The 27,161-nt window shown below is 56.3% G+C and overlaps 1 protein-coding gene across 4 annotated transcripts; it reads left to right on the forward strand.

The window, feature by feature from the left end:
- Positions 1 to 1,138: 1,138 nt before the first annotated feature.
- BCL2L1 (BCL2 like 1) lies at positions 1,139 to 26,936 on the forward strand. Of its 4 annotated transcripts, none has more exons than XM_006129948.3 (3): positions 1,139 to 1,224; positions 2,951 to 3,627; positions 24,561 to 26,936. In XM_006129948.3, exons 2-3 carry the CDS (start codon positions 3,076 to 3,078, stop codon positions 24,696 to 24,698), a joined length of 690 nt encoding a protein of 229 aa, XP_006130010.2. In that variant the 5' UTR covers positions 1,139 to 1,224; positions 2,951 to 3,075; the 3' UTR covers positions 24,699 to 26,936. The 4 variants fall into 4 exon arrangements, with proteins under 4 accessions (XP_006130010.2, XP_006130009.2, XP_006130008.2 ...); XM_006129947.4 differs by lacking the exon at positions 1,139 to 1,224 and adding an exon at positions 2,371 to 2,458; XM_006129946.4 differs by lacking the exon at positions 1,139 to 1,224 and adding an exon at positions 2,397 to 2,480.
- The last annotated feature ends 225 nt before the right edge of the window (positions 26,937 to 27,161 follow it).

A 27,161-nucleotide genomic window follows, 5' to 3' on the forward strand; every position in this document is an offset into this window, starting at 1 on the left:
TTGTGTTTTTTATTTTTTTTTAAAGTTACAAACTAACATGGCTACCCCACTAAGACTGTCAAGAACCAATCACACTGGGACTTAGCATAATCCAATGGCTCCCAGTTCACTCTGGTACATAAAAACAACCACCATAGCAGTCCTGCATGCGGGAATTTCTGTCAGGGGTGTGTGCACTTTTTTGAAAATGTGGCCCACAAGGGTGTGAATGCACTTCCCCTCCCATCTTTCCCCAAATAAATGGGGAAATCAGCCCCAGTCTTCCCTGACTGGTCAGAGCTTGGGCGGTGCACTGTCCCTACCTTCCCCTGGCTGGCTGGAGCATGCTTATTTGGGGGATCATAGGGGGGTGCTTTCACACCCTTCACACACACCCTGCATATGGGCCTGCACAGTGAGCTAGCCCAAAAGCTTGTCCTCTTACAGTGATCACTGCCAGATTCTTCAGAACAAATGAACAGAGCAGGGCAATTAACAAGCTGCTGATTCCCTGTTAACCACTCAGCTTCTAGCAGTCAGAGGTTTAGTGTCAACAAGAGCATGACCCTGACCACCTTAGCTAATAGCCAATGGTGGACTTATCCTCCAGGAATTGATCTACATTATTTTTGAACCCAACTGATAATTCAGATACATGAATATCAATCTTTTATTTTACAAAACACTAAGACTAGATCTTGATTATTTTGGAGATCACCTTGACATCTGTGACCTTGTGAAACACTGTGCTTCAAGCCAAGGGAATACTCTATCTGAGAGTCCAGGTGAAACTTGCAAGAGCAGACCCCTCAGCACAGTTTTCAACAGGAGCCCCTCAAGGGGGGGATGTAAGAACCAGTCCAAGCCTCTTTGCCAAGAGAATGGATTTTAAACAAAACAGCCATAAAAACCCAGGTCCATGTAAAGTGTCAGAGCAAAGTATGTTGGTCAGGTAGATGCTGTGTTGAGGGCTTACTGCAATGCTGGAGAGAAAAGGCAGCTTGCTATGTTTAGTTCCAAAGATCTGGGGTCTGGTAAGGGGGTGGGGCAAGGGAAGGGTTAGAAGACTAGTGAGGGAGGGACAAGAGGGATGGGGAGCAGGGCAGCTCAATGCATCTTGTGGGAGGATCAGGGAGTAGCCTACGTGCTGAGTCAGTAGTTGTCTTTCTCCTCTGCAGCTGGTCCGAAAGGGGCGGTGAACAGATTTCCCAGGCCAGAGCTTTCTCCCGGCAGCTACTGTAGGGGGTGAGTACAAACACGGATGTATGCTCTCTCTCCAATGTGTATTCTGAGGGGAAGCCTATGTATCCTGTTTGGTACAGATCCTTGTACAAAAGAGATGAGGCCACTCTGCTGCTTCCCCTTGTAGGACCTAGGACAGGGTGGAAATGGGGCAGAGAGAAGTTGCTTTGGTAAAATCATAGAACAAAATAAAATGCTTTTAATAAAGAGCAATGAGATGAAAGTGACTGCAGTTGGTGACTTAACTACCTGGTGATTTTTCTGTGGCACTATAAGGTTTCCTAATACAAGTAGTTACAGAAAGCTCTGAATACAGGAAGCCATGGCCCCCCCTTTGGCCTATAGATGTTGACTGTATAGATGTGATGGCAAAACACTGAAAAAGAGTGTATCTGGGACACATTTCTATAGAGTTATTTCTGTTCTTACAATACTCTAGGGGTCGTTAGTAATATTTCAGGGTTTCCCTGAAGAGTGCCAAGTCTCTCTTTTTTGATCTGAGGAAGTGGGTCTGGCCCAGGAAAGCTCATCACCTAATAAACCGTCTTGTTAGTCTTTAACTACATAGTCCTGTTTTTTGTTTCAAGTCTCTCCCAGTGAGATCTGTGTTTGTATGCATTCCCTTTCCTTGGAAACCTCCCTCTGCAATGATTAATTACACCCGAAGTAAGGCAGCATAGATTGAATGTGCTTCCAATCTTTCCTTGCTTTTCCTGGGCACCCTGAAACTATTCTATGACTTCCTCTCCCTATCTTTGCTACCAGAGTAGGGTTGAGGGTGTGGGACTCCAGTAAAATGCAGAAGAGGTCTGTAAAGGATTCCCTACGGTGGTAGCGGCACTCAAACCTAGCAAAGAGGAACTGTGCACCTTCAATGCACCTGGAAGCTTGTGAAACTCAGCCCAGGGATAATCCTCTCTGGAATGGAAAAAGGAAAATCATGTTGTAAAGCTTTAACCAGCTCCCCCGTGCTGGCTGCCAACTGCTATTGTTCTAAACTGAGCCTCTCTAATTATTGGAAAATGTTACTTGACAGGAGTGAGAGAACGGTGCATTGTTCTTTTAGTGCGCAAGCCAATATTTCAAGGGACCTCACCCAGTAGTACCGGTCCCTTTAAAAAAAAAATCAGGAAGGGCTTTGATCTTCTCCGGGAGGCGGGGAGGAAGGGGGCGTGCGGGAAGGAGGGTTCTTTGCGTTACTGCAGCAGAGCGGAGCTGCATGCACCACTCAATCAAGGTAATGGAGGAACAAGCGGAGGGTGAGCTCTTGGGGCTTCAAAGCCTCTTTGCTTTCAAATTTCCAGCCTGCAGGGTCGCGCCGTCGCTGCAGCAAGAGCTGCTTTTTCTTCTCAGGCTTAGTCTGAGACTAAGCAGCTGGGGCTGGCTGGCTACCGAGCCTTTGGTGACCTTCTGCAGAGGTATAGAACCCCTCGACCTTCTGCGCAGCTACATCACAAAAGAGCTTTCAGGCTTTTCCTAGGTCATGGAGAGGTGGCTGAACTGCTTGCGTTTCATGTGACTTGTGGCTGTTTCAGAAGCAAGTCCAAGGGGTTTCAGCCTAGGGCTCGTCGAAATGGATGGCTTTCCATCAGTTTTCTGAGCTTCTGCCTAGGGTGTAACCGCAGACGCTCCAGGGTCTCAGTGTAGGAAGAAGCTACTGATGTTAATGCCCCAAATGTGAGTATAATGTTGTGTTAACAGTTTACTTGCCTCTCTTTTCCCTCTGAAGATTGTCTGCTCCACATTCTGAGGTTTGCCTTGACCCCAGAGGAAAGCAGAGCCTGGAACTGGTAAGCACGCTGGTCAGCTCGTGTTCTGGACCATGGACTCGATGAGAATCCCCCTAATGTGAAAATGTCGAACACTAACAGGGAATTAGTGATTGACTTCCTCTCCTACAAGCTATCGCAGAGGGGACACAGCTGGAGCTGGTTCGAGGGGGAGGATGAGATCAGGACTGAGGCTGCAGAAGAGGCGGAGATGGCAAGCGTCCCTAATGGGAGTCCATCCTGGCATCCAGGTGCCAGCCACGTAGTGAACGGGGCTGCCGGGCACAGTAACAGCCTTGAAGCCCATGAAAGGGTTCCGGCAGCCGAAGTGAGGCAGGCGCTGAGAGAGGCAGGAGATGAGTTTGAATTGAGGTATCGGAGGGCTTTCAGTGACCTCACTTCCCAGCTCCACATCACCCTGGGCACGGCTTACCAGAGCTTCGAGCAGGTGGTGAATGAACTCTTCCGGGACGGAGTGAACTGGGGGCGCATTGTGGCTTTTTTCTCCTTTGGAGGAGCCCTGTGCGTGGAGAGTGTGGACAAGGAGATGCAGGTGTTGGTGGGACGCATCGCCTCTTGGATGACCACTTACCTGACTGACCACCTTGATCCCTGGATCCAAGAGAATGGCGGTTGGGTAAGAATATGTCTCGCGTCCAAGGGGACGCGCTCCCCCTCATCCGACCTTATTGACAACTGTTGTACAAGTCTGCTTAAAATGTAACTGGCTGAGTGCCTTGTGCATGGTAGTAATGGTCTTAGATGTCCCTAGGGAAACAGACAGCTCGAATGGGCCTTTTTCCCCTTTCTTAGCGGTTTGCCACAAGGGGTCACTCCATTTTGGCAGAACAATCCAGACTGGTACCATGCCTGCCATCCAGGCTTGTCTGAATCCCTCTGCTTCTTAGCCTCCTTGGATGTTGGAGAAACCCTTTTGGCGTCCCGGTCATCCAGGATTGCTCCTGATGTTCCTTAGCATGACCGACAGTAGTCGGGAACCCAGCTCAGGACTGAATCTTCCTTCCACCTTTGTCCTAAAATGCCAGGGGTAGGCTTTGAAGCGGAGTGGGATGACATGCTAGCTCTTCTCCTCTGAAGACTAGAACTCCCCTTCTGATTTGCTCACCAATAGAGTAGGCCTTCTTCCCCGGGGTATTTGTCCTCCCCATTGTTTGAGAATTGAAGTACATAGCTAGAACTACCTGAAGAGAGGCAGCTAATACTCCTGCTGTATGCCTGGCTCCAATCACAGTTGTTTTCCCCTGCTTGCCTGAGCACCGAGCTTGTGGACACTTTTAGTGGATTTGTGCTTGCACCAGAAGGCCTGCACTATGGACGTGTTAGGTCCACGGGATGTGGGGCTTGATTCTCTACCATGGTAGCGAGGCCTATAAGAGTACAGGGAGGACAGTGCCAGCTACTCGAATTTAAGCAGTGGAGTTTTGTTTCCCTTGCCCATTGAGGAGCTGTGGTTTTGGGACTAGTGTTCACTTTCCCAGCCCGGCAGGTACCTCCCCCTGACAGGTAGAGGGGACTTCAGGAAGTGCAGGGGAGTATGGAGACAAGATTGCTCCAGCCCAGCCTTGCCCTGCAACTGCACCTGCCACAGGTGAATTGGAGCTGGCCTCTTGGCGCTCACCCAGCACTGGACCCAGGACACGAAGCCTTGCTGAGGCAGGAGGAGGATGTGCGCTCCAGCCCAGGAATGCTTGGAATGCAATCTGCCTGGGGCACTGCCTGGGGTGTGGCTGCCCAAACAGACTGAATTTTGCTTCACGTTAATAACCAAGGCGCTCATTCGCCAGCTCAGCAGGTGGTCTCTGGCCCATGAGCTCTCTGGCCCTGCGGGTCCTCCTAGCAGAGCTGAAGCTGGGTTTCATCCCTCCCCTCTCCAGGGCTGGCTTTCAAAACTAGAGATTAGCTGTGGAATGGGGTGATCCAGTGGAGGTTTCCCAGGCTCTGTGGCTGTTGCTGCGGGTGACGATGGGGTTGTCTCCTGGAGACCTAGGCGATAATGCAATCTGATTTTGTAAATGAACTCCCTGGGAGATTTAGATTAAATCACTGATGGAAAGTCACTGGTCTCTGCTTGTTGGGAATGCAGTACCCCTCCCCCGCCCCAGCCAAGTATCACAGCTTGGTTGCTTTGTGTCTGAGCACAAATTCATTGTTTGAAACAAATATTTGTTCAGCAGATTGCATGAGGGGCAGGATTCCTTCCTTTCTGACACACCCACTGTCTCCTGCTCTTAAGATGGCTAAGAGCTGCTGTTTTGGCTAGACAGAACAGCAGTTTTGCTCCGAGCTGGTATCCCTGTGTTTATTTTTAGCTACCCTGGCTGGCTTGTATCATTTGTGGCAAGCTGGCCCAACTGTGTAACACACTAATTTGCACAGGGAGGCGGTGCAGATGCCCAGAGAGGAGGTCTGGGCTGTTTCTGTAGAAAAATGTAGGGTGCAGTTTCTGTGTGTCCATTACGGGGGCTTATGCAGATACCAGACTAGGAGCTGTGATAGCTTTAGTAGTGCTTGTGGCCTTGTCCTCATAGGGTTGCCAAGTGTCCAGTTTTGAACCGGACAGTCCAGTATTTGAGCTTTTCTGTTCAGGAGACAAATTAAGAAAATAGAAATGTCCGGTATTTGCTAAATAAGATGTAATGTCAACTGTGTCCGGTATTTTTGTTGAAACCACCTGGCAACCCCGTGTCCACACTAGGTACTTTTTGGCCCCAGATTTCCTGATCTTGTTCCCCTTGTTCAGTTCTGCTGTTGCTAACAATAGTGCTAATGTAACTGGCTGTAAAAGTTCAGGAATCCTCCTGATGTGTGGGGGAGGGTATCGATATCTTTGCTTTCACTGTCCCCTGCTTCTGCATGCAAAGAGAAACCATTGGCCTCTCCCATGGTAAGTCTGCACGAGTGAATGCTCTTCCAGGCCCAGTGATGGTGGATCAGGACTGCTGCTTACGTACAGTGTGTGTGGTACTTGCTATTGCTTGGCCCCTGCAAACAATGCTCTCACAAAAAGGTGCTGTAGCCAAGTCCCAATCAGATGTATGCAAGTTCTGGCTGGCCTGTTCCTGGCATGTACCTGATGTTTGTTTTCTAGAGTATCACAGCATTTCACTACTGCCAATCTCTGAGAGAGGGCAGGCGTAGGGGTGGGAATGACTAGTTGACGCTCCGATAAGCAAATGTTTATCGGAAAGTCGACACACTAGTCGACTATCTGTCTTCCCCTCTCCCCTCACTGCCTCTATCAGAAAGAGGCAGCAGGGGGGTGTGAAGAGGAGGGGTGCTTCAAAACGGCAGCACCTCATGGAGCCTGGGGTCTGCTGCTTTGAAATGCCTCATGCAGCCCAGGGCCAACTGAGTGTCCCCCCGACCCTGGACTCCACGCAGAGCTACAGCTTTGAAACACCACAGGGAGCACGGGGCCAGCTGGGGCTGCTTGAGTCCCCCACTGGCCTCGTGCTCCCCGCAGCGCTTTCGCCTTTGAAGTGTAGCAACAGCCCCGAGGTGGAGGCGCCCTTATTGGCTAATCAAATAGTCAATACAAATTGCATCAACTCTTTGATTAGCCAGTTATTCTAAATGTAACATCCATAGGCAGCAGTAGTCCTGGACAGTCTTTCAAATAAGGGTTCCTGCTTTTCTGAGGCTGAAAATGAAAGGGCTTCCGTGGTGCTTGGCATGGAGGGCCGGGTCACCATTATCAGAGAGAAATCCTTGCTTGCTGAGCCTGGATGTGACTAATGCTTTTCCGAGAGATCTGTAAAGGCTGGGAGTGATTCATGATGAGTGACTCATTTAAATTTGTGCTAAAGATCTGGCCCGAAAGTAAAGGCTGGAATTAAAGGCTCTGGCAACATTTGTGCAATTCCATAAATAACTGGGAACTGGAGACTCTATTGCTGTTTGCAGATGCTGACTGCCCTGTCTTGACTGGGGCACTGCGCGCTGTCCCATTGGAGTAACACGAACAATGCCCTCAGGTACTGGTTTCCTGGAAGCTTGTGCTAGATGGCGTCACAAACTGTCCCTAATGTGTAAACACCAAGGAGGCAAAGCAATTGAGGCTGGCTCGGGAGTATCGTGAGACATAATGGGCAAAGATTCAACAAAGGAAAGGTTGGGGTTCACACTTCTCGTTGGGGAGAACTTAGATGCAATAGAGGAATCGTTTCTCAACAAATATTCAAGAGAATTCTCTGAAGTCTGCAAACCAAAGGGGGTGGACTAGATAAAACTCTTCCTCTGACCTGCCCAGCCCAGATTTTCCCAGTCACTGAATTGTAGCCAGGTTTGACAGTCCTGCTAAGTTAGGGAGGCCATATGTTCCCAAAGGGAAAACAAAACACCCCCTGGGCTGGCTGGAGAATTTCCTCCAGCCCCACTCCATGTGGGGCGGGGCCAGCCTGAGCCTGCCCCCACCCTCCCTGCCTCAGGTCCCCTCTCCCTGTGTGCAAAGCCAGCCAGTCCAACACCCTTCCCGGCCCCCATGTTTCCCTCCTGGCATGCGGGGTTGGCTGTCCCGAGCCCTCCCTCTAGCTCAGGGCTGGTATAAGCGCTCACTTTCCCACTGCATGTTCATCCATGCCCACCAGTGGTCACACCCCACTTTTTTGGCAAAACTGAATGTTTGTCCAGGTTGTTCTTGCCAACTGATCCTCATCTGGCAAGAGCAAATGGAACAAATGCCCAATTTCACCAAACAAGCCGGAACGGCCAGGACAGAGCCTAGAAAAGGGGACAGCTGGTCACTGCTGAGTGGAGTTGGGGCAGGATGGAGTTGTGTATCTTTGTGGAGAAAACCCTCTAGAAAATGGCATTCCAGACAGTCCATTTTCTAATGTCGTTTTTGAATGCTGAGAAATGAGACACTTGTCGTATGACAGGCAAACTGTGCTCGGTGTTCACCCTGTCGTCTTCCCGAGAGAGAACTTGAGACGTTGCATTTCACCCTTCAGTGACGCTTTTTGCTCCTCTTCATGTGTCTTTCTGTGATTGCTGTTCCATTATGGGGATGGGGAATAACCAGGTGGAGGCAGTCCTCCTGCCCTAGAGACTGATCGGGTAGAATCGTTGACTACACTGTGTGCAGATGCTAAATCCATGCTTGGCTTGGATGAGCAAAGCCGCATGCTGAGCTTGTTCCTAGCTTGTCTCATTGCCATCTCAGAGAGTTTGTGTCTTCAGTTCTGCCTCTTTCTGTTTGGGCAGCGAGAAGTTGTCTGTCTGATCAGACAGCTTGGGTAACCAAGGCCTGGTGTGTAGTTAGCACTGTGAGATTAACTGCTGTTAGAGTAAGCGTTGATTGTAATAGCTTATTGCATGTTTCAGAGAGCTGGAATCCACTACGTTTTCAAGGAAGTGCAGCTATCTCAGGGTGGAATGTAGTTGCTATTTAACACACAGCAACACTGTACACAGCAGATGAAAGACCTGGAATGAAGACTAGGCGCTCAGATACGACAGTGATGAGCATGGTATCAATGCCAAGATAGAAGAATGTAGTGTTCTTATTAAGTTACACAGGAAATCCATGTGGGCCAAATACTGTTATGCAAATTGTACTGTGGCCAGGGCAGACTCTTACATAGAAGTGCCGTGGGATCTTTAATGTCCATACGTGATCTGTTTGATGTTTTGGCCAAAGGACGGTATCTCCAGGTGCACAGTTAGCTTTGACTGGAGACAGCTTTAGGGTGTCTTTTTTCCTCTTCGGGACAGTGAAGTGCCTTAACTGTAAGGCACCTGCATTATCAGACAGCAAACTCTTCCTATTTTCTCTTCCCCTGTCTTCCCAACAAGTATCCTGCCCATGTCTACTCTACATGCTATTTAGGGCTGGGGAAGATGTCTCTGTAGGCATCACCTGCTTGGGTCAAAAAAATATGCTTGTGAACACTAGATGGTTCTCTTCTCTCCCAGTGGAAGCTTGTCTTCTCTTTCATCGGATTCAGTCTCATGGTCGCAATGGTGTGGGTCCCGGCACTCCCTGCATGCCGTTCCCTTTTCCCAGAAGACCAAGTACCAGGTGGAGAAGCAGGGTGGCCCGTGGCAGGCGGGTCACTCTGAACAATGGGATTGTTTGAGATCTCTGCTCAGCATGTAGGCCTTTGGCATCTTCTCAAACTGGTTAGGCGCTGGGGGCTTTTCTGTACAGCTCTTCAGGAAATGCCATTGGAATGACTTCCAGTGCTGCTTCCTGTCCCAGCCCAGCAGCAGAATTCCTGCCTGCTAAAAAGTGAAAGATGGAAAGAAATCTTTGCAGACTTTCACTCTTCAGCCCCCTTCCTCAGGTTCTGCCTCCCCTCTCTCCCTGTCTGTTTCCTATGCGGTGTCTCTCTGTGTTGGACAGTCTGATTATATTTCTTGTGGGTATGTGATCAAAGCAGGAATCTGCATGTTCGAACTCCTCATCTGTCACCTCCTTGTTGTCATTGACTCAGTGACTCAGAGCAGGTCTTTTAACCCCTTTGGACTAGGGCTGTTAAATATTACTTGAATAGTCAAGTAACCTCATGACTCCTTATTGGTTACTCAACTATTCTACAGTCCCCAGGGTCGGGGCTGGCAGCCACTCTATCAGAGGCTGCAGCACATGGTGCCAGGCGGGAGGCTGGTCCACAAGGGGAGCCAGTTTAATAATCAGCTCCCTGTGTGCCTGTCACCCAGTACTGCTGCCTCTGATAAAGAGGCAGCAGTACGGGGTGGCAGCAGCCCCTGTTTAAAGGGGGCCTGCGTTCCCCGACCCGGTGTGAGCTGGAACTGAGCCAGGCTGCCTGGCTCCTAATACAGTTTAAATGCAGAGACACAGCAGGGGTACGTTCTGGACCCAGCATGAGCCAGAACTCAGCTGGGCTGCTGGCCAGCCTGCTAAAAAATGTACTGGCAAGGGTGGGGGGAGGGAAATGTGTATAGTCTATCGCATTAACCTATAAGCTTTTGCTTCTCAATTAAGCGGTTAATCAACTACACTATTACCTCCCTACTTTGGACCCTAGTAAAAGGATAATTCTTCGCTATCTTGCACGGTGAACTGCAAGAACTCATGTTTGTGAAGTTCTCTGAGGTCCTGGGATTCAAAGAACAAAGTACTTTAAAAATACCCCAAGATGCATTTGCCAGCCTGTTTCACACAGTTACTGATTCTTAGCTGCTCCCGTTAACTTGAGTCTCCCTTCTCTGCTGGTGCTGTTTGAAATTGGAGTTCGGGCTCCAACCGTGAGCTGCCCTTGGTCGTTGCATATCTGTGCTATTGCGATGCCCTTGTCTGACCCAGCCAGAGGGTCGGTCCCTCACCATTGCTGCTTCCTCTGCACGTGCCTGTCACGCATAGCCACACCTTGTTTCTGGGGGTGACTGTCAGCAAGGACATAGACCTCCCTTGACGTAAGTCGAAAGGAACATACGCAGCAGGCCCTTGGCGGAGTGTGGAGGTTGAGTGGTGATGTGATGTTTCGGGGCCTTTGCGGTTCTTCTTTGCTCCCCTCCACACACACATGCCTTGTTGAGGTCAAGTAGGAATGCTGTGGGAATAGTCTCCGGAGAGCGCCAGGAGCACCGCTCTACCAAGCTAAACTAGTCCTGGAAGACACTGGATTGATGGGCTTGAGAGGGGAGGCAGGAGTGGGGTGGGCTCATCCAAGAACCTTTCCGAAGGCTGAGAACAAAAGTGGGAGCCATTGCTGATTGATACTGGCTGTTTCGGTGACAACAACAGCCTTGGTAGGCAGAGATCTCACCGTCCCTCCCTCCCACCACTGGGATAATCTGCACACACTGATGGCAGCAGGAGCTTTAAGTGGTGTTCTCTCTGGGTGGTAGCAAGAGCTCTCCTCTTCCGCTCCCCTCCTGGCATGGATGCTGCTCTTGTAAACCCACTATTCTGCAGTGGCTATCGAGGAGCACAGGTTACAGGGAAGGGAAGCATTCTGGTCCCTCGCAGGCGGGTTACCATGGGACGTAGGATTGTCCGTTTAGCTTTCCCGTCCTAGGCCAGAGTTCTCATCTCTGAGCATTCTCAGACACCTCCCCTCCCATCCTATCTACGCTGTGCCAGTGACTGTTGATTAGCATGAGACCTCCTCAAGTTTCATTGCTCATTGTGATGGGCACTGAAAGGGAAGAGCTGTCTCCACTTTACAGCATCGGGCTCAGGGGTCCGTTTCTAAAGAGGGAAGTGCAGCCTCGTCTGAGTGCACAGGGCAGCTCCGGCTGCGTCCTTGGGGGGGGGGGGGGGAGGCGGGTGTTATTGTTGCAGCGCTCAGGTGGGGGATAAGGTTACCGTTTGCCACACAAGCAAAACAGCCCAAGCTGACTGGAGGGCAGAGCGGTTAACAGATGGCTCCAGTTGGGGGTTACTGGGGAGCAGGTGTGAGTTTCGTGGCAGGAAAATCTGAAGAGTGACATGTTGATTTTGAATTCAGGAGGCCGGGACGGTTGTGTGCCGGCTGCCACAACTTGCATGCTGGTGCGCTGGGTGACCTAGATCTGGTGCAGAAAACGGCTTGCTTGGCTCTTTATTTTTAGGCATTTCACTTATTTTTATCCACGTGTTTATTTTAGCTAGCGAATACAGGAGCTCACTAGTGCTGGGAAGGGCATCCTCCAGGCGGAAACTCCCAGTACAGCTCCTCCATGCAGCCAGCATCTTTACATCCGCACGTGTTTTCTCCCAGGCATATGCTCACGTGTACGGAGCCACTGCTGTCTCTCAGGATCCCTTTAATAGGAACCCAAACGCCCTCCGTGTTGGCGCCTGCCTCTAGCAGAGGGAGGGAGGAGTGGATGGAATTCAGAGGCCTCTTTGGAGTTTTAACCAGAGCCCTTCCCGCTGCCTCTGGGATTATTTGTTTTCTCTCTCGCAAAGAAAGCCGAGGGGTGGCTGACCGGGGAGCTGAATCTCCTCTCCTGATCTCAGTGTGCGTGGTTAGCGCCTGTGGGCTCACTTGCAGCCATTTTTCCCTTCCAACATGAGTGTCAGCAGGGAGCAAGAGGCTGGGTCTAGTCCGTGGGCCAGCCTGATCAGAGGAGGAAGGGCAGCCAGTTTCTCTTTGCCCCAGGCACCTGGCTTCCAGTTGCCATCCAGACTCGGGGAGTAGATACGTGGCGGTAACATTTGCATCGGAGGAGCTGAGCTCCTCCAAAGTCACCTGGCGTTCTGAGGCAGGCCCGTACCTGGGGGTGCGAAGGGTGTGAAAGCACCCCCCTCCAGGTCCTGCAAGTAAGCATGCTCTGGCGCGCTGCCTGCACCGTGCTCTGACCAGCCGTGGGGACGCTGGGGCTGATTGCCCGCTTACTTGGGGGATCGTGGGGGGTGCATTCACAACCTTGTGGTCCTCATTTACAAAAACAGCCCCCCCCGACATTCCTGCATACGGGTCTGGAGGGAGACCAGCCCGCTCTAGCGATGCGGGATTCTGTCAGGCATGAAGGGGTGGCTCTGGACAGCGCTGGGTGCTGTGCCCGTGACGAAAGCAGCAGGTGCAGGGTGGGCTGACTTGGTTGGAAATAGAATCGTGGGCACGGGCTGGCGAGAGGGGAACGGGCAGAACTGTCTGTTTGACAGCACAGGTGTCTGAGCACCTGGAGCACAGGGAGAAGAACGAAAGGTCTCTTCCCCACCCCGCTGTTGATACCAGTGCCGGCCTTCCCCTGCTTCCCCCGCCCAACCACAGGCAGGAGCAAGCTGCCAAGCTCCCCATTGCACATGCTGGCGTTAGAGCAAGGGCTTGCTGGCTTGCTGGCTCCTTCCCTGTTGGGACCGTCTCGCTGCTGATACGGGCCCGATCTTGGGCCCGCTCACAAGTCCTTGGCTTCCGTGGGAGCGGGGGATTGGCCTGCGGCTGGCGGGCAGGCTGTGGTGACGCTGTTGTCTCCGGCAGTGGCGAGCTGTGCTGGCGCGTGGTCCCTGGCCAAGAAATGGAGGCTGTGTGTATATGGCCCCGCTTCATGTAGGGAGGGCACCCGATTCTGGAACCCCGTGGCCATAAGGACTTGGTTGCTCCATCCGGCAGTGACGTGGCTCACCAAGGCCTTATTGGATGAGACCGTTTTTTGCTTCCGGGGGGTGACGAAGGCCCAAAGCAGAGTCCCGTGGAGGAACCTTCTCTGGCTGCAGCAGTTTGCCTCACATGTTAGGCATCCTGTTTGCCTGCCTCTGCTGTTGGTCAGGAGGGTTCTTGCTTGTGACTTCATGGGCTGATCACTGTACGTTTCACATGGACTAACAGGAACTCAGTCATTCAAAAGTCTCCGAGGGGAGCCGGGTGAGTCTGTAACTGGAAAAACTTAAAAAACAACAAACAGAGATGAACAAACAATGTAGCTGGGATCATGAGCTTTCGTGGGTACAACCCGCTTCTAAGCCCGTTCATCGGAAGAGGTGGCTGTGCCCGGGAAAGCGCGTGATCCCAGCTACATGTTTTGTTAGACTTTACGGCGCTGCAAGACTATTTGTTGTTTAAGTTTTTCCAGGAATGCAGCTCCCTGCCCTGCTCTGGCTCCCTTGGGGGTATCAGCAGGGAGAGGGAGGTCTAAGGACTTACCTGGAGAGAAGAGGGCTGAGACAGCCTATTTAAACCAGAGTGGGTCCAGTCTGTGTGTGGAGAAGTGGGTCCTCATTTCTTGCCTACCCCCAAACCTAGCCCTTTCCCAGGGCGTGCTTTGTGTGGGAGAACACGAGTCACAGGAGCATGTTTTGACAGCCAGTCTTGAGCTGCCTCAGAAGTGACAAGATCACACTCCGCGCACGGCGCGCTCCAGCCCCAGAGCATGAGGAATGTGATTGCAGTGTCAGGGTCCAGCGAAGCTCAGGATCCTTGCAAAAGCGGCCTCCTGTTGCCTCATACCCAGCTCCAGAAGGATACAGGAACTTTCTTAATGTTTGGGGGCGAAGAGTGTGAGTGGGTGAAAACATGGCTTGGTTCTTCTCCCTGGGAGCCGTTACACAACCGCTTCACTAGGCGCATGGCCATTGCACTAAGACCTTCTCGGCTCCACGTAGCTGTGAGGCTAGACAAGGAGTCTTGAGATGTGAACGGCCAGCAGACTGGTCTGCCCTGTTGGGGCTCAGACGCCATCTGTCCAGTGGGGAGAAGCTGCATGGAGGTTGTTTTCCAAAAGGCATTAAGGGGGTTAGTTCAAGGAAAGGCAATCCCATTCCCAGCAGGGGCTAATCTCCTCAGTGGATCTGGCTCCACCTCCATGTTCCCCGCTCTGCTTCTGGGTTACAGCTTCATGGCTGCCGGCGCTCCCGCTCCTGTGTGTTCCTGACCCCGGTTCTGGTCAGTGGCCCAGAGGGTCTGAGGGAAATAACGTTCACTGGTGGAAGTTGGCGGCAAGAGGGTTAGGCATTCGTGCCAGCTCTGGTTCTGCTGCACATGAATATTTAACCTGCTGGCTGATTCCCTTGCAATAGAGCGAACGTCTCGGCTGCCGTGTGCAGAGCAGGCCGGGCTGACTCCTGGGATGGCGAGCGGGGCTGCGGCTCTCTGTGTACATTTGGGAAAGGCTGAATTTGCTGGTGGGCGCACGTCCTCCTGAGTGGTGCAAGCCCCTCGTACGCTCCGGGAAGCTGGTGATGAAACCTGTTTGACAAGTGTCCCTGGCAGCAGGGTTAGGAATGGAATGTGCTAGTGACTGTCTCTGGTTAGCAGAGGCCTGGCTTTGGCCGTAGCGTGCGCTGAACTCTAGAGCGTTATTGCGCTTCCCAGTCCGGCTGGAGCCCTTATGCAAACTGGAACAGCCAGCCCGGTGCTAGCTAGTGTCCGCCCTGCTGGGGGGAGGAAGGGGCGTTCAACCCTTTTCCTTTACCAGGGCAGAGGGTTTATCTCTCCACAAGACTCTGGCTCATTCTGGCTGCTTCTGGAACAAGGCAGCATTCCCTGCTATTGTAATTGAAATTAACCAGCTGCTTCCATGGAGGTCAGTCATTTGCATAACAGTTACAACGGAGTCCCTGAAGCATCTGCACCTGCGGACGCTGTTTGTGCGTCTCCCCTCTGCGGTGGAAGCTGGTGGGGAGTGACTGGCAAAGCAGAGCTGCACTTGTGTGTCCCCCTGTGCGGCGCAGCACCAGAAAGGGAACAAGGCCTGGCTCTGATGTCAGACTCTCCTGACTTCGGAGGGGGAGGGGGAGGGGCGGCGGTGGCTTATTTTCGGAGCTCCCTGGCTCGCCAGCGTGGTGCTGGGTGGCAGAGGCGGTTCTAGCCGCGTGGCCGTCGCTGCTGCCTGTCGCCAGGTCCTGGCTTTGTGGGCTGTCTGAGCAGCCACGCATGGGGGAGGGGGCTTGTCAGCCAGTTCCATGCCGGGGAGAGCTGGCGCTGGGGGCCTTTGGGAGCCCTCTTGAGCCCGAGTAGTCACATGGGCGCCCGCTCAGCTGTGTTTACTGCATTCTAGCGGCAGCCTTTGGGAATACTCCTGTTTTCAGCTTTTCTGAAAGCGCCTTTCCCCGTTGAGCGTCATGTGCAGGTTTGGACATGCCAATACCACGTGGGGAGCCAGCAGCCCTCCAATGAGGGGCAGCTCTTCTTTCAGGGCTCCGCTGCACCAGGGCGTTTCCTGTGGCACACCTTGTCTCCGCTCTGTGTGGAACGGCTCCCAAATGCACATGGCTACGAATTCCTGGCCGCGGGCTGGCGCGCGTCATCCATAATCTAGCAGCAACACAGCTGCTGTTCTGCGGGCACGGGACTAGAGCCACTCAGAGCTGCGTTGGAAGGAACCTGGGTCCTGTGGCTGGAGTTGGGAGTCAGGAGCCCTGGGTTATGTTCCCAGCTCTGCCGTGGGCTGCTCACTTAAACTGCTCTGTGGGACAGTAACGATCCACGTGATAGGGTGGTGTGGAGAGCTTGCTAATATTTGGACAGCGCGTGCGAGTCTTGCTCGAGAAGCCTCGTGTATTTGCGGAGCGTTTGGCTCTCACGTTGCTCTGCTCTCTCAGGACTCCCTTTCTCAAGCAGATCTCGTGGCGGGGATGGAGGAGAGAGCTGCGTGTATGGCAGTCACCCCGCTGCCTGTTAGGGATGTCAAATCCTGTTTAATTGGCTCACTGATTCGAGGGGAGGGCAGGGAGGCGGGTCGCTCCCTGACGAAGCAGCCTTTGCCCCCTGCAGGTGGGGAGCTGCTCCAGCCCCCACCGGTTCAACTTTCACATCCCCGCCATGTGTTCGGTCACTGCATCGGGCCAGGTCCTGTTGGACAGGCTTGGGCTGTAAATAAGCAGGAGCAGCAGCAGCCTGAGGTGTGGCCCTGGGACTAGTTTACTGCCTGTTTCCTCCGTGTGGAATGTTCCGGGTAAAAGGCCGTTTGCATTTTCTCTGAGCCCTGCCCAGACTCGCTCTGCAAAGGGTCCGGCTCCCTCCCTGTCTCTGCTCACGCTTCCTCTGCTAGAGGAGGGACTCGCCACACTCAGGGACCCACATCTCTGCTTTCCCCGGTACCTTCCCTGCTCTCTTCTGTCCCCCGGCCATGGCACAGCCCCGTGGCGCTGCCCAAAGAGACGAGACGGGTTAACTCCCTGCATCTGCCTCTTCGCCTGTCCTGGTACTGCTCCTCCTGCTGCCCCTTGGTCCCTGTTTATTTCCGTCCCACCTGGCCAGTGTTGGCGTTTCAGGTAGTTACCTAGTCACGAGAGAGTGGAAGGAACCCGGCTCTCAGGGCTGGTGCTTGTGATAAAGCAGCCCTCCTGCCAGTCTCGCCAGGGGGGAATGCCAGAGTCCTGGCCGCATTTCCAATCTGATAGATTGTGGTATCTACTGAGGAAGCTCTTTCATGCCCCGTTGGCTGCGCTCCACCGGAGGAGCATTGTTAGCACTGTTTAAACACCTGCCGCCTCTCGCCCCAGAGGGTGCTGTGTGGTAGGGTGGGTGAGGTGACTGGGAGCTGCCTGCTTTACCGATCTAAATAGATATGCAAAGTGGGGGGTCCTGCAGCACGTGTTCGATGGGGCTCGTGCTTTCGGCGCTGCAGCTGGAAATGAGGATTCCTCTGGCGTTTGTCCCTGGTCGGGTGATGAAGGGAGCCGTGCATCTGAGTCTGTGTGTGCACAACGTCTTCTGACCATCAGGGCTGCAAGGAGGGTGGAGGTGACAGGAACAAATACAGGGAGGTGCTGAACTGCCCTGCGGAACCAGTGGATGGTTCCTGGTTGATTTGGAGGTGAGGAGACACCTCAGTGTCTGTTGATATAAATACTTCTATTCCACCTTCACTTACTGCCCCATCCAGGCTATGTATCTGTTGGGTGTGTGGGGGGGGTGGGTGCAGAGAGAGCCTACTGTAGAACAACATACCCTTGGGAGGATGGGGTGAGTCAGTACTTAATGTCCATGATCCTCTTACGAACGAACGTGCTGTTGCTGTCCTAGAGTCGTCATTGGAGCAACCCAGGAATTTCAGACATTTCCTCCCCTATACAGGTGACTGGGGAGGCTAGAAATATCTGGGCATGTCGGGACTAGTCTGAGATCCGGAACATGGGGCTGAAGATGTTGAAACTGACACTTGGGGGGCTAGACCTCAGGCATAAGGGAAGCAAGGCCCTAGGTAAGTGCATGAACTGGAAGGTAACCAGGAGACCTGCACTTCCTAGCCCACCAGATCCTGAACTAAGGCAGCCTTGTCCTGCCTGCCCCCGCCCTGGGCTTGTGCCGGGCCTGGGATCCAGGCTGGGAGGGGCAGCGCACCATGCACTGTAGCCGGGCTGCAGAAGCCAGTGAATTCTGTGGAAGGGATGGGGTGCTCAGCTGGGTGGCCCTTGCTCCGTGCCCTGCACGTTGTCCAGTTCTGGCAAGGTGCTCCATGCTCCTCAGCTGCTGTCCCTCCCCGCCTGGACTGCCCGATAGCTCCAGTGCCATTTATCTTTTGCTTTGCAAACACTTTTTCTGAGAACTGAGCGGTTCAAAACAAGTCCAGTTCCAAGAAGAATTCTGAGGGTTTCCACAAGCTCCGAGCAAGATGCGATCTATCAACATAGGAACAAAACGCCAGGCCCGCCCGCCTGCCCCATCATGCCCTGCCAAGCCAGCCTGCTTCATCTCTCCAACCCTAATGAGGGCCCTTCCTTATGCGTTCTGGCTCCCGGGCACAGTTCTGTGTGCTAGGGTATCTCTGCAGCTGCCGTGTCTTGTGGGGCCGGTTTTATTACCAAGTAGAGAGACTCATTTCTCAGTTTCTTCACTTTGTGCCGGCTTTTGGTGCTGTGATGAGACTTTGTCTACGTCCCTTAGTGCAGCACATCTCTGCAAATATGGCAGCTTGTCAGCTACTGAGGTGTGTTATCCCTCTGCCTGGTAACGCCCCCCCTTCCTGGAAGCCTAATTAGTGCAGAGCCAGGGGGTGCTTGAGATCTGTATCGAGGAACAAGGATTTTTTTCCCCCCTTTCTAGCATTGGGCTCGATACAAGGATCTTCACGGTCTTGATTCCCTTCCCCCACAGCCCAGCACTGTGCTATTGGTTGCCCTAAGAACAAAGGCCTGGGTCTTTCCTCTGAGGATGCAGAGAGGCAGCGTCTGTGGGGGGGGGAGGGGACAGGCTGTGGTGCACCTGACCTAGATGCTCTGTAGCAAACCACCAGAGACGTGCCTTTGTCTTCTCCCGTCCTCTTGTTCTCAGCTGGGGCTGCCTCAGAGGCAGATCGGGAGCAGTCAGGCTGGGAAGCTACAGAATGACTGCACGGACCCTTCTGCGTTGCCAGATACACTTCAGCAAGTTGGGGGGGTTGACTATGCCTCTGCCGACGTGCACAATTTGGGGGTGGGCAGCGGCACACGCCCTGAGCATGGAGTTTGGAGTGGCAGGGTCCTGCGTCTCCATGCAACACGGCTGTTTGCGGAGGGAGGAGCTTCTGCATTCGTGCCAGGATGCTGGGGCAGCAGTAACAACTTCCGTGGCAGCAGAGGGCTTCCCCTGACCCTGCAGCCCAAAGTGTCGGGGCTCTTTTGGGGGGAGTGAGTTGTCATAACTGCCCCAGTAGAAAGAGACTGGGCATCTGGGGTGCCAGGGGAGCTGAACAGTGATTCTGGTGGAGCAAGGCCAGGATTTTGCTTATCTGCTCTGGAAAGGGAGACTTCTCCCTTTCCGCACCCTTTCTTGTGTGAGGGGGGTTGTATACTCCCCCTAATGCCTCTTTTGGGTGACCCCTCCAGCCAGCACTGAGGATGCAGAAGCGTGAAGTGTTCTGTGTCAGTCCCGCTGCCTTTCAGCGTCTGTCCACAGGGAGACTTTGTTTGGAGTGCATTGCATGAATGACAGCATCCGTTCCCCTGCTCCCTTTCATCCACCTCCTGAAGTAGGTCACCCCCGGCTCCTGCAGCCCCTGGACCTCTCTGCATGGTACAGAGGTTTGGAGACTGCCTGCTGCCTCTTGCCCCTTTACGGAGAGAAGAGAGAATTGTTAAGACCGACGTGCCCAGCGTTGCAAACTTTCAGTCCTGGAGGGGGAAATGCTGCATCCCCGTGTTCTAGCTGGGCACAACAGATTCAGAGCTCTCTTTCTCTTTCATCACACACATCATGCTGACCTTCCCTCGCCCAGCTGTAATGGGTTGGACGTTGGAAATATACAAGAATCCTGATCTCTCTCTCTCTCTCTCTCTCCCCCCCCCCCCCCTCCCTGGGCAGGATTTTTAAATCTATCCATGTCCTGTCTGCTCCTCCCAGCAGCGGAACGAGGGGTACGATACAGCACGTCGGCGGTCTCAAAGGAAGTGGTAGTTCTAAACGGAAACCTAGCGGCCTTCTGGGTTCCTTTAAAGGGCTGGGAATTAAAGACCCACCTGGTACATCCTTCCCAATAGAATCGCGTAGAAAAAGGCTAGAATGTTGGGGCGCCCGGTATAAGTCAGCAGAAGTCCGCACTGCCAGGGAAATGCCTAGGATCTACCGATATTTCATTTCATTAGCCCCCAGGGAGGAGGTGCCGGGAGTGCTGGGGCATTGTGGCAAGTGCTTTGTATTCATGTCTGTCGGTGTGAAGGAAGCTATTTGCATATATTTGCATGTATATGCAACCACACTTAAGTTGCGGCCCTGGGCGTGTGTTGTGGCCCCCGGGGCTTCCAAAGTTGAGTAGCCCTGATTTAGAGGGTATACGAGGCTGTAACCAAAGTGCACCTCTGACAACTGGATCGGCCCCGCCCAGCTGGCTGTAATGTGATCTGCGTGTTCAATGCTTTGGCGCCCTATGGAAACAGGAACGAATTTGGCCTCGCTAACAGGCCTGAGAGGTAACCTGAGCCCTGTTTTACCAGGGGAAATCGAGGCAGAGAGGGGAGGCGATTTGCTCCAGGCCACACACGCATTGAGATGGCTTGGGATTTGACATGACACACATCTGTTCCAAACAGGCCAGTGAAAAACTTGCTTTTGAAATTGCACATTTCTCAATCTCGGCAGCAGCCTCGTGGGGGCAGACCACAAAAGGGAAGGTCTGCAACAAACGAGAGAGGCTTCAGGCCAAATTCAATCTGGGAACCAGCAGGTGCAAAGCCCCAGGGCCTCTGAAAATCCCCAGATCCTCGCTTATTTCAGGCTGGAGCTGGGCTGCCTATTAAAATCTTAACTTGTGCACACAGCAAGGCGGGGAAGGCTGGGTGCTCTGCGATGGAGCCGGAGAGGGTTGTGGATGCTTCACATCTACTTAGGGAATGGGGGGAGGTGAGCTGTATTTTCTTTGACTTATGGGGAGGAGCCGTTTAAAAGCAATTGGCTGAGCTACTTGTCAATCAATATTGTAGCTTAGGAACTGAAACCCACCCAACTGACCTCAGCAACAGGCACAGCTTGTCTTGTCTGGCTGTTCATGGGGACATCACCAGGTGTCCCATGCAGTTCCTCCGCACAGCTGTGGGCCTGGGAGAACCTAGAGGCTCAGGAGGGGATTTAGCAGAGAGCTGCTGCCTGTCTGATTTCGGTGCGTCGCACAATAAGGCGACACGCTCGCTCGGGGTCACTCCGAGCTTATCTGTGCTGCTCCAGTCTGGCTGGCTGACTGCAGCCTCCTGCTGGGCAAATGGCAGCCTGAATCGAATAACCCCCCGCTCCTGAGGGGGAGGAAGGGGCCCTCGGCCTGGCTCAGGTTGGTCCGCAGCACAGGGCGTTCTGGGAGCAGACCTGTCCGGGGCCCGTGGGTGCTGTGCGTGGGGAGATGCGAGGCTGGGGAGCTCTCGTTACCATTGCTCGCGGTACTGACTCGCGGTCCCTAGGCGGGCGCGCTGCCGTTTGTGCCCTAGAGAAGGAGCAGGCCCGTGACCGCCCCACAGGCGAGGAGGAGAGCAGAGCTCGCCTCAGATGTGCCTGCTCCCTGGAACGCTGGGTTGGGAAATGGTCGCAAGCCACATTCCTGCTTTAATCTGGCCGAGCGGCGTGCTTGGTAATTGACAAACCTCGGGGCTGCCGGGGTAAAGTTCTTCTGGCTGCGCGCTGAACTTGGACCCCTAGGATTGCTGGGGCTCTTGGGTCGGCAGGCCTGGCTTGGCAGGTCCCCCTGTCTCCGATGCACAGCCATGCCACCTACCTTCTGTGGCAGGAGGGTCCCCTCTCCCCTCCGCACTCTGACACAGGCTCAGGCCTGTCTCAGTAGCGAGGTAGCCTGCTCCTGCTGGCTCCCGTGGGAATCCTGCACGCGGCACAGCTGTATGGATCAGGAAGACCCTCTGGCAGCTGCCGCGCCATCCCTGTGTGTGGGGTCGGTCCTTGCTCCTGGAGCACCCGGCTCTTGGGAGAGTTGGAGGGTCTGGGTGTCCTGGGCGTGGCTGCAGAGCTGCTGCTGTTTCATGTGCTCTGGGCCCAGAGGATCAGCCAGATCCCCAGGCCTGGGGAGGCATCTCCTTGAGGTCCTGCCCGGCCCGCTGGCTTTGGCCCGCCCAGGAGAAGGCGTTGCCCGCCTCAGCCGCTCTCCGATCTCAGGCTGGTGCCAGACTCCGTTGGCTGCTTGGGCAGGTGTCGGGGCCTGCTCTAGAGCCAGACTCAGCCTCTCACCAAGGAGAGGCCTTGGGGGTCTTCAAGCTGCCTTCCTGCCGCCGCTCCTGGGCATCTCACTGCAGGCCGGGGCCCTGGCTCTGGGCATTGCTCTCCATCTGTGCAGCCCTGGGGAGCTCGGAGCCGGGGGTGCATGTGTACCCAGCCCGGGAAACGAGCCTCCCAGTCCCTCTGGGGAGACTCGTGCTGGCATGAGCCCCGCCAGCCCCCCAGACAGCTGCGCAGACGGTGCTTTGCCGTTGGCTGGATGCTGCTCGGGCTGTGTAGCCGAGTGGGGGGACGGGGAGAGCTCTTGTTGCCAGGAGGTATGGGAAGAGGAGTCCTGGCAGGGGGGGCATGTGTCACGTGGGGGGTGGGGTTGCCCAACGTGTCCCCCCAAATCAAAACCTTTGTGGCCTTTTGCCCTCTCCCCTGCTACCTTCCCAGCTGGTCCCACCACTCTCCCTGGTTCTGTCCTGCCCCTTCTCCCCATCCCCCTCCAGCTGGGCTGGGCTGGCCGCTTGAAGTCTCTGTGTATTTCACCATTTGGATGGGCGGGGGCCCTGCCATCCCCTGGCTGGAGGAGCAGGGCCGGGACCGGCAGAGCCCTGGGTGGCTGCATTCCTGGCAGATGCCTCAGACTGTGCCCTGTGCCCCGCGGCTCCGGGGATCTGGTGGAGCAGAACACGCCCTTTCCCCGAACTGGCCCCGGAGCGTGTCCTTGCTGACTGCTGGGAGACGCTCCCTGCCGCGGGGCGCTGGCTGGGGAGTGGGCACAGAGCGCAGACGGGGGGCGTTCGTCCTTGGGCGCCGATCAGGGAATGGTTCACCCCGTCCAGCCTCCTTGCAAACAAAGCTCCGCTGTCTCCCTGCACTCAGCCGGGCTTGAGGGGCATCCCCCGCCCTGCCCGCGTGGCGTTCTCCCCCTCAGACACACGCTTCTCTCATGACTGGTCCTGTGCTTCCCCCTCTCCCTGCTCAGACTGTGTGGGGGCGGGAGGCAGTGCGTGTGTGTCTGTGGGGTCAGTGCCCTGCCCGAGGACGCCTGACCCGCTGGGAGAACACATGCCAACCTCCTGCCTCTTCCCCACCCCCTCAGCTGCTGAGAAACGCCTGATGCTCTCGGATGCTGCCTGGGCCCCGTGCTGGCCCGGCCTGGGGCAGGTCGGTCCCTGGGCAGACACGCAGAGGTCGTGCTGGCGGGAGGAGTGCTGGGGAGCTCCCGACTCTTGGCAGGCCTGGCGCGCCTGGGGGAAGGGTGATACCCGCAGCGAAGGGCAAGTGCAGGCCTGGCAGCGTGGCAGAGTAGCTGCAGTTGGGGTCTCGTTCCCTGCTAGCGGGGTAGCCCGTGGAGGAGCCATTGGCCAGGGCTCCCCTGCCGTAGGCAGCCTCCTTGTGCCCACACTGCACCTCGGGGCCCTGATCTGATAGCCCTGGACCCCGGGCCCCGCCGTGAACAGGCCAACAGCTGCGAGCCCTGGATCGGTTACACCTGGGCTGGAGCAGGGAGCATGCGCAGGGCGGTTCCAGCCCTTCGCTGCCAGACCCTGTTCCAGCCAGTCACACCTGGGCCTTAACCCTGGGAAACGTTTGACGGGGGGGGGGCGGGGGGGTTACACTTGTTTAACGCCCTGTCCGTCCTTTGGCCAAACCGCTCCTGTCGCTGTACAGTCCCCACGCTGCTGGGGCCAGGCCGGGAAGGCAGAGGCCCCGCAGAACATGGGCAAAGTCTGCCCCCCGCAGGCGCTTTCTGCCTCCTTGCTCCATAGCTCATCTTGAAATCGTCCCCTTGGGCCCGCTTTGGCCTGGCAGAAGGACGCTCCTGAGGCAGAGCCTGTTGGGAGCTTTGCCCCTCTCCTGCTGCGTGCGAGTTCGGGAAGCGGCGCACCTGCCCCTCCCCTGCGTTTTACGCCCCCCCGCCCCTCTCAGGAACACACCCGTTGTTCCTTCCCCCATGCTGGAGATCGGCTCCGCGGGTCTCGTCCCGGATTTTCCTGCTGCCTCCGACTGCGTGCTTGTGAGCTGGGGCAGGCCCAGTCCCTCCTGGGCGGCGTTTTTCTGCAGCCTCCGCGCCGTGGGCAGACCTCGGCAAGGAGCTGAATAAAAGGAATTTCCTGAGTGTCTCCCTTGGTTTGCTGCTCAGCTGGCTCCAGCGCAGGGCAGGCGGCTGCCCCTTGATGCTGCCTAGCAAGGCTCGCCGGCCCCGCCGGGCAGGGAGAGCGGCATGGGGCGGAAGGGGCAGCCCCTGGCACGCAGCGAGGCAGCAGCAGGACCCACAGCGGAGGGGGCCGCTCGTGATGGTGCGTGAGTTGGGCGCTGGGGCCCGGTGGCTCTGAATGAGCATGTGGCCTGTCAGTGGGGATGACCTGGCCCTCGGCACCGGCACCGAGTCTGGCACCTCAAGGCCAGGCTGCCCGAGCCACAGCCCCAGTGTCACCTCCCGCAGTGCCCCCGACCCTGAGGAGTGCCCGGGGAGCAGCCCTGGGGGAGCCCCTCGCACCCCCCTTCTGCCTGCGTTTGGTCACTGGCGTGGCAGCCCCACGGCCCTGGCCCCTGCAGCCCCCTAACCCTTCTCTCTCTCTCTCTCGCCCGCCCACAGGAGCGCTTTGTGGATCTCTACGGGAACGATGCTGCTGCCAAGAGCAGGAAAGGCCAGGAGCAGTTCAACAGGTGGCTGCTGACGGGGGCAACTGTGGCCGGCGTGCTCCTCCTGGGCTCGCTGCTGAGCCGCAAGTAGCTGGACACGGACTCCTCCCCCAGCGCCAGGATGGCCCCGGGCCCCTGCGCTCCAGAGCGGCGGGACCATTCCAAGGGCAGCACCCCTGCCTGCAGCCCGGGCAGAGCCTCCTGCCCCAGGGTCTCGCCTCGCCTCCTCTCCCCGGTGCCACCGGCTCCCGCTTAGCCTTGTCTCCAGTCACTGTTGCTTTTAAAAGCCCCTGAGCCCAAGGCAGCTGTTCTGCAGCCTGCTCCCTGGCGGCTGCTGGGGACTCCTACCTGCGCCCCGTGTCCCAAACAGCAGGGCTTGGGGGTGGAGACTGCTGGGGGGAGCAGCAGCTTTGGGGGGTGGCTGTGTCGGAGGCAGGCTGTAGGGCCAAGCCCTGCCCCCCACGCAGCCCCACCTCTTCCCAGGCTTCCTGGGTGTCTAGCCAGTGCCCTGCGCTTGGAAGGCTGTTCCCGGCAGTGTCCCTGTGTCCCGTGACTGACCAGAGCAGAGCCGCTGTTGGCCCTTTGGGGGGGGCGGGGAGCGGCCCAAAGGGCAGCTGATGGGCTGCTGTGGGCAGTGCCTGGAGCAGGCAGGAAGGGCTCAGGTGCAGCCAGGCCCCAGGTCTGCCCTGAGCAGGCCTCAGACCCTTTCTTCAAGGCAAGGGGTAGAGTTTACAGTAGGTATCTCCTCAGCCCTGAAGGGCCTAATCCCCCCCTCCCTCCTGCTGCAGGAGACCCCCCCCCCCAGGGCCGTGTGCTGCTCTCCCACCGCCTCTAGCCCCCGGCCCCGCCCTGGGCTGGCTGAGGGGTGTTGCCCGGCCTGGGCGCAGGGGCGCCCCATGCTGGTCTCTCCCGATGAATGTAGCTTTCTGCAGCGGGTTACACTGTGCCGCCTCCTGCCCTCTGCCCCTGGCTGCACCTTCCCCGAGCGCCCCACCCCCCCGGGGAGCCACGTCGCTCCGTTCGGCCGCTCTCAGCAGGCGCTAGGCATGGCTGCTCTGCGCAGGGGGCAGCCAGGCAGGAAATGGCTGCGGCATGTCCCACTGTGGGGCCCAGGCCTGCTCTGCTTGCATGGAGCCCCCCCAGTGTCCGACGGGGGACTCGTAGCTGGAGCCCCCCCTGTGTTGGCAGCAGCCCCCTGGGAGATGTTGGCGTTGGGCTGGGCTCCCTGCCTCGGCTGGCTGCGGCTCATGGGCGCTAGTGAGCGCTGCTCTGCCCAGGCCAGGCAGGAGCAAAGTGGGGCTGCTTCTCCCCCCTCTCCTGGAGCAGCAGCATGCCCATCTGCCTTCCCTCCTCGCTGTGCCTCAGGGCAGTTTGGGGGGCTAGAGCGAGTGGTGCAAGCTGCCCCATGGAGCCAGCAGGAGTGGGGACCTATAGCAGCCCCCCAGGAGCCTGGACGCTGGAGTATATGGAGCTCGGAGCTCAGAGCACAGCCAGGGCCGCCCAGGCGGCAGCGGATGGGGACGGCGGAAGATACCTGCCTTCCTGAGGGGTTCCACTTAGCTGATTTCCAGCTCTAGAAGGGAGCTGCCCCCTACCGCCAGGAGTGCTCGGAGCCAGCTGATCTCCCCCCCAGGCTCTAGGGTGGCTGGTGCTCCCCTTGATTGTCCTGCTCACACAGCAACACCTGGCGGGAGCCCTGTCCGGCTCTCCTCTCAGCCCTTCCGCCTCCGGTGCGGGCTCGCCCCTCGCAGGCATGGCATCTCCTGTCCTGGCCCTGGGCCGTGCCCCACCTGGCTGAGGGCTCCGGCAGCCACTGGACTCTGCCGCTTGTGGCCCCGCCCCTCCTGTTCCCCCCGCCAGCTGCTGCGGAGGGGCTGGGCCCTGGGGCGGTGTTCCAGCGCGTGAAGCGCTCCCGGCTGTCCAGCGCCTGCGCCCCTCGGCGCTAGCGGGGCTGCTCCGCGTAGGGATTTCCTGTGCTCTGCTGTACAGCCCCGAGTAGTTTTATTCACGTGTGAAGAGTCGAATGCTATTTTTGTTAACTGTACGTCTGTATTTATGTGTGGTGCCAGTGGCACCGCCGGGCCCCTCTGCGCGGCGCAGGCCCCAGGGCTGAGCAACGTCCCCCCGGAGACCTGGGCAAGACAGCAAGTCCCCACAGACACTAAGAACCCCCTTGCGCACTCAGCTCCCCACTCAGCCTCTCCTGGGGCGGGGTGGGGCGTGGCCTGCCCAGGCCGGGGGTGCGGCCGTCACTCCCCACGCAGCTTGTGGCGGAAACGCTTGGATTTGCAGGTGGAGGCTCGATCCTATTAATAAAAGTGTAGGTGGAGCTGGGTGTGGTTCTGTGCTTCCTGTGCGACGTGCCCACCGGGCACTGACAGGCTGGGTCGCGCCCCTCCAGCCCCCCACAGCGCTGACCTCCGGAGTCCTGGGCCCTGCCCGGCCCAGCCCAGCCCCCCACGGCACTGACCTCCGGAGTCCTGGGTCCTGCCCGGCCCAGCCCAGCCCCCCACGGCACGGACCTCCGGAGTCCTGGGCCCTGCCCGGCCCAGCC

This window comes from Pelodiscus sinensis, chromosome 18 (genome assembly GCF_049634645.1).
Source record: "Pelodiscus sinensis isolate JC-2024 chromosome 18, ASM4963464v1, whole genome shotgun sequence".
In the NCBI taxonomy this organism is placed as follows: Eukaryota; Metazoa; Chordata; order Testudines; family Trionychidae; genus Pelodiscus; species Pelodiscus sinensis.